Here is a 6,000-nt window from a genome sequence, read left to right as displayed (position 1 = left end):
CTCCTGAGGAAAAAAAAGAACAAAAAGTTCAGCTCCTGTGAAAGGTTCAACGTGCCCCCCCCCCCTTCCTTTTGAAAACATTCTGTTTTACTGAGCTATTTCCTGCCTCTCCCCCTCTGTAATTTCATCATTTTCCATACAAACGCCTCCTCCACTTCTTGCGAACATTTGTGTGGTAAGGGGAGTTGAAATTCTGGAGCCATTAGTTTATTTTAGGATAAAGAAAACTTCCTCTATGCCAGCACTCCTCCCTTCATACGTACATAGTCTGTCTTCACACACACACACACACACAGCTTTGTCTCTTCTTGGTAAAGTTCTCCCAGGCAAGTCTTTGCCATAAAAGGCAGCAGATACATCTTTCTCCTCATCAGATCAGAGTCAGATCAGGGCAGGCCAGAAGACACGAGTGGAGGGGAACTGAGGCCACGGTCAGGCACATTTCTCCGGGCCGGGACGGGGACAGCTACAACCTCCCTAGCACCAACAGGGACCAGTCTGTGCTACAGCAGACTCACGGTCAACAAAACCTGGTTGGGCTCGGTGGAATAACACGAGTGTACTAAGAGCCACGAGAAAAATCACATGCGCAACTGTGATGTCGTTTGAACTTTTGAGGTGGAGGGCGTGTAGCAGGAAGACAGACATGGTGGTGTTTACCTGCAATAAAAATCAATAAGGAAATAGGGTTGTATAGTCAGGTGACATGGAGGTCACCGCTGCAGAGCTGTGGATTGACTAACCCAACAGCTGTTCAACTCAGTCTGTTAGCCCCTTTCACTTTCCCCTGCAACACCACCTCCCCCACCCCAGCCGTTTTCACTCACTACCTTCTACCTCCTGTACACCACCACCAGTACCACTGAGACCTGTGACTTCATGAAGACATTCTCTCACTCACACACACACACACACACACACACACGTCTCTGGCTGTAGCCCCCTTCTCCCTTTTCATGGCCAACCCAGCTGGTCACAACAGCTGCGTCACGAGCCTGATCCCACCAGAGACCCCGAGAAAATCCAAAAGAAGCGAGCCCTGTCTGCTCAGACAGAGTGTGTTTGTGCAAGCACGTGTCTATCCAGCAAGTTCCTTGTGTGTGCATGCACGGTTCAGTCTTGATTTAAGTGGGTCAAACATACATCTCTTTGGCCTCACACTGGTGCATATGTCAGCTGCTGTATGTGAGCTGACTGAATACTGACTACACTTGGTTTTAAAATAAACTTTGTGTATAGAGGAGCAGCCCTCAGGCAGGTACACCACAAGCCTGTCTCATTACTAGAACCTGGTTCCAATTAATCCTGGACTCACTCTGGGCCACAAGGGCTACGCAGGATAATTAGCTTAAATGCTTTCTCTAAAACACACAACACAATTTGCTACAAAAGAAGAGCTCTCCTTCCCTCTATGCCGACTGCTTTTTTCATACTTCGTTATCATCTCTACACCAAAACATGCATCAATCAGCACTGATGCTCATGCTACGCCTTGGATTTTGTGTTTTGATTGGTGCTCTCGGTGACTGAATACAATGTAACCTCTGAAACCCATTTAACAAAACCTGTGTAATGACTTTCCCCTTAAGCCAGCAAATCCTGCGAAACCCGATATTGCACAACCGGTGCTTGAATTGGCCTTCTGCATAGCAGAGGAATCTAACCATTAGCATATGGATGCAGTTAATGTGATCTATGATGGTGAACAGCACATGCAACCATCCAACACTGACAACAAATAAGTCTACCATCTTCTCCAAGACAGCTGCTGCTTATAGAGATCGCAGAGATTTGCTTTGAGTACTGCAAATGTAAACTATTTAGAGAGAGAAATACAGAGAACAAGATCTCTAAACTACAGGACAATTTTGTTATCTCTTTGGCACAAAAAGACACATGCCAAGGTGCAAAAGATGTATGTTTCTCTTGTCACCACCTTGCCCTAATACAGTGCTGTTTATTGGAAAACATGTCTATGACAAGGACATGAGAGATAACAACTAGCACAGATGTCTTATACACAGGAACACCAGAGAAATCTTACACTAATTGACCTGACCTTCAAACAAACACCTGATAGGTCAGAGTAAGAATCAATCAAATGACAGGAAGTGCAATAAAACAATGCAATAAAACATCAATAGCAACAGGATATCGCTCCAATCTCAGCTGATAAAGACTAGAGCTGAGTGAATGAATTCTGCCATTCTATAAAAAGAGCAGCTTCAGTCAGCAGGATAACTTTTCTCCAAGCCTGGCGTCCTGATCTATTTCTAGATTCAAATTGAATAGACTCAATGGCTCTTTTCTCCGAAAAACCACAGACTGGGGAGAGCAGGCGGTCTGAGCGCACCAAAGCTAAACCACAGCAGCCACTATAGGGCTAAAAAGAGACAGAGTTAAGGGTGGACTAAACCAGACGTTCAGACTTGCAGTGCTTAAGTCGACATAGGAACTGCTCTATCGAAGTTGCTCCTGAAGTTTCTGTGTAGCACTGACACACAAATACGTGTCCATTTTAGTGAAGAGATGAGTAGGAATCAAAAACAAAGAAGGCACAGCTGCCACCACTTCATCGGCAGTATCACCGGGGGCGTCAGCAGCACTGTAAATGAGTATTGTAGCCAGGGTGCAGGCCGCGCGCACACACACACACAAGCTTCCAGCTAAGTATTGGCTACCTCCTCTTCCCCTTGTCATCCTGTGCTAAATCCCATTCAGTGGCTCTCACGCCTGCAGAGTATGTAAGGACCCCCTGCCAGCACAATAATGGAGCCTGATCAACATCACAACACACACGTGTGACAGGAAAGGGGGGTTTGGGTTGAGATAAGACTAGGGCTGGGCAGTATCGGTATAATGAGGTATAAAGATATATAAAATTAGACAATACCGTTTATACCGATATAGTTTGATGTTGAGTTAATTATTATGTTTCCGTAAAGTCCTGCCAGAGTTTGCTCCCACCCCTCCCTCTGTGTCTGCACGCAGCCGAGTACTCACAAACTCTCAACAAAATGGAGGGGGAAGACAGAGCTGGTCGACACTGCTGAAGACCTGGCTTTAAAAAGAAAAAACAACGGTTCAGCCACACATACACACTTTACTTACTAACTAGCGGTACCACGCTAGCTACCACGTTGGATTTGTTTTGATAGGCTACATCGTCAACTCCTAAACATGCGGCGCAGCTGCTGCTGTGAATAGAATTGCTGCAGGGAAAGTCAAAACGACAAGTTCTTCTTTTCTTTGGCGACTTTATACAATGTAGCTTACTACTGATGGAGAAAATCACCGGAGCAGACTTACAGGGAGAGAGAGAGTGTGAAAAAAGCAGGGCACGCTGACGTGTTTGCAGCAGAGGTAGGTTAGGTCTGTGAGTGTGTACACTTAGCAGAAAGTACCGATATATAATTTATACCGGTAGTCAGCCTAACAGTACCAGGATATGACTTTTTGGTCCATATCGCCAAGCCCTAAATGTAACATTGTTGGAAGGTTAGCTTGGACATCGATACGGCACGACAGGAAGCGACTGACGTGGGCAGCAAGACTGAAAAGCTGAATGAGATTTCTCTACACTCCAATTAGTGATCCAATTAGTCCTTCCGAATGGGTACTGAATCAAATATTGAAACAAAGGGCGAATGCGTGTGTGTGTGACTGTGTTTGTATGTGAGGGGGGATTTTTTCCCCACGCCTTTCAAGCAGCCAATATGAGCAAGAAATTCTGGAAATAGGGTTCAGGATTAAACAAGGCTACGGGGACTGGACTGTTTAAAGCTATCTGAGCTATCTTTACAAGTCCAATATTCATACCTCTATTCAAGCCAAGGGCATTCAACCATTCACTGGAGGTGGGAACTATAAACAGGTCTACGGCACCATAAAACCCAAAACTATGCATCCTTGTTAACTTTGATGAAGTGTTTTTTTGTTCAGTTTTTCCTCAAGACGTCACATTTGTGGAAACCCCCTGAGCACTTAAAGGTGAATGTTTCCTGTAAAGCAGCTAACTTCTTAAGTAAGGCGGTTGAGTTCCCAGTAAAATAGGAGCAGCAGAACTTGTCTCTGCCTGTCACAGGTTTTGCAACAGACAACAATATACTGTACAATAACACTCTCTGCTGCGTCCATTACATTGCTGTTAAGAGATCCTAAGATGGGGGTGTTTGCCTCACTATCTCCAAATCTTCACAGATGATGAAAAAGATTTTGAGGCATGTGCCCTTTGGGCTGTTGCTTGAAATAACACCTGTCCTCTGACTTGAAAAGTAAGAGGAAACTTCAGCAAAGCATTAACAGGACGATCTGTCCCCTGAAGGAATACACGCATCATTACTAAATGTCGTCTTCTTCACACACACACACACACACACACACACACACACAGAGGATAAAATAAATAAATAAAATACATGTAAACTGGGTTAATGTTTGCAACGGCTGTGACATGGGTATTTGTTTCTTGAATTGCATTCATTCTCCACTGGGATTGATCATCACTGGGGTAGTTGTGTCACTCTGTTTGACACACAAACACACTGTTAACACTCTTATTTGGGTCATGCATTCTTTAAGTCTTATGTCTGCTCAGTCACATTATGGCCTTTAGCTGCCTGCTAAAGATAATTTATACAGCAACTTTTACGTGATAAATAGAGGTCAAAATGCTTTCCATTAAGAGGAAACAACCTGAAACTGTATGTTAATAGTAAAGACAGTAAAATGTCAATAAGATGCATGAACTTACTCAGTTATAGTCCTAAAATATGTTTAATCTATTCAGTCCAATTTTCAGTTTATACTGTAGCCTACAGTGCAATTGGGAAGCTCTTGAATAGGATTCAATTAGGATTAAAAGGCCTGCTATACTCAACCCCCCACCCCTTTAACCCCCTTTATCAATTTTTATAGTACACATTATATTTTATTTAAGTTCTGTGATTTCAAATAATTTCGTTGTCTATGCTAAAACGTTTACAGGCGGTGTGAATGATTTATTAGACTGGATGACTAGACTGTGTCACATTTCTCTTGCTCTTGTTGAGTGTTAGTGGGTGCTGCAGGAAGAAGAGTGAGGCGTTCAGGCTACAGGTCGCCCGCATAACCACCGGCTGCTAAATTACTGCGACCCCGGAACCAGAGGGTCCCAATACTTCTGTAACTGCTGCCTACAGTAGACAATTACCCTACTTATCTTTTCTAGAGGCATAGTAAAACAGGCTAAAGAACAAGCTACTGGCTTGCTGTTAGTTTCAGACGACATGCGGGACGTGAACACACCGTGGTTTTACGTTTTCAAGTTATAATCGCAGTTAGACGTCGTCACTGTTACGTCTGTAACATTGTAATAAAGCAGCTAAAGGAGAAATACGGAATATTTACTTTCAAGCACCAGTATACGACATGCTGACAAAAGTAAAAATGTCACTTTTACAGTACAGACTCGACTCCGAGGTCTTTAGCAGACACCACTTTAAAATGAGCATGGCGTTTTTACCTTAGTACTTTTCCGACTGCCTGAAGCACCATTTTGCAACTTAGTCCGTTTTTGGAGTTTCTCTGAGAGTGCATGTCCGTCTTATCTCCAGAAAAGGAGCAATAATCTCTGACCATAGCTTAAAACATGAAGATGTGATGTCAGAATATCTTCCTTACTATCAGTAGTAAGTCCGACTCACACAGGCATTTGATCTCTCTGAAATTTACACACACAGTGAGAAGAACAACTTTGGCAGGAGTTCACACAAGCCCCGCCTTCTCTGGCCCGTGTCGTCCAATCAGAGAAGAGAAGTGGGGTTCGGTGGGCGGACTGTGGTGACGTCAAAGTCTGTCCATGTGGACGTGGTTCGTGCAGCTCCCATAAAGTGTAGTTACACTGAAGCAACAGGTGGCCTGCTAGTAACTGCGGACTACAATGAAATAAAAAGGTGCTGCTGCTGTAATAAAACTTTACATAAGCGTGACCTTTTTAAGAACAATACAGTACAAATATAA

The 6,000-nt window shown here is 43.8% G+C and overlaps 1 protein-coding gene across 4 annotated transcripts in view; it reads right to left on the bottom strand.

Annotated features, from left to right (window-relative positions):
* The window catches only part of mob2a (MOB kinase activator 2a), a 65,731-nt gene that overhangs the window by 11,730 nt on the left and 48,001 nt on the right, over positions 1 to 6,000 (bottom strand). Inside the window, exon 1 of one of the 4 annotated variants that reach the window (XM_046036208.1) lies at positions 5,504 to 5,682. The exons of the other annotated variants lie outside the window; for them this stretch is intronic. Coding sequence (XP_045892164.1) covers positions 5,504 to 5,619 — 116 coding nt within the window. The 5' untranslated portion in view covers positions 5,620 to 5,682. Of the gene's footprint in view, positions 1 to 5,503; positions 5,683 to 6,000 lie in introns of those variants that run through there. 4 annotated transcript variants of the gene reach the window in all.

This window comes from Micropterus dolomieu, linkage group LG22, assembly GCF_021292245.1.
Source record: "Micropterus dolomieu isolate WLL.071019.BEF.003 ecotype Adirondacks linkage group LG22, ASM2129224v1, whole genome shotgun sequence".
Classification (NCBI taxonomy): domain Eukaryota; kingdom Metazoa; phylum Chordata; class Actinopteri; order Centrarchiformes; family Centrarchidae; genus Micropterus; species Micropterus dolomieu.
The sequence above is the reverse complement of the archived record's forward strand: the minus strand, read 5'-3'. Positions and strand labels throughout refer to the sequence as shown.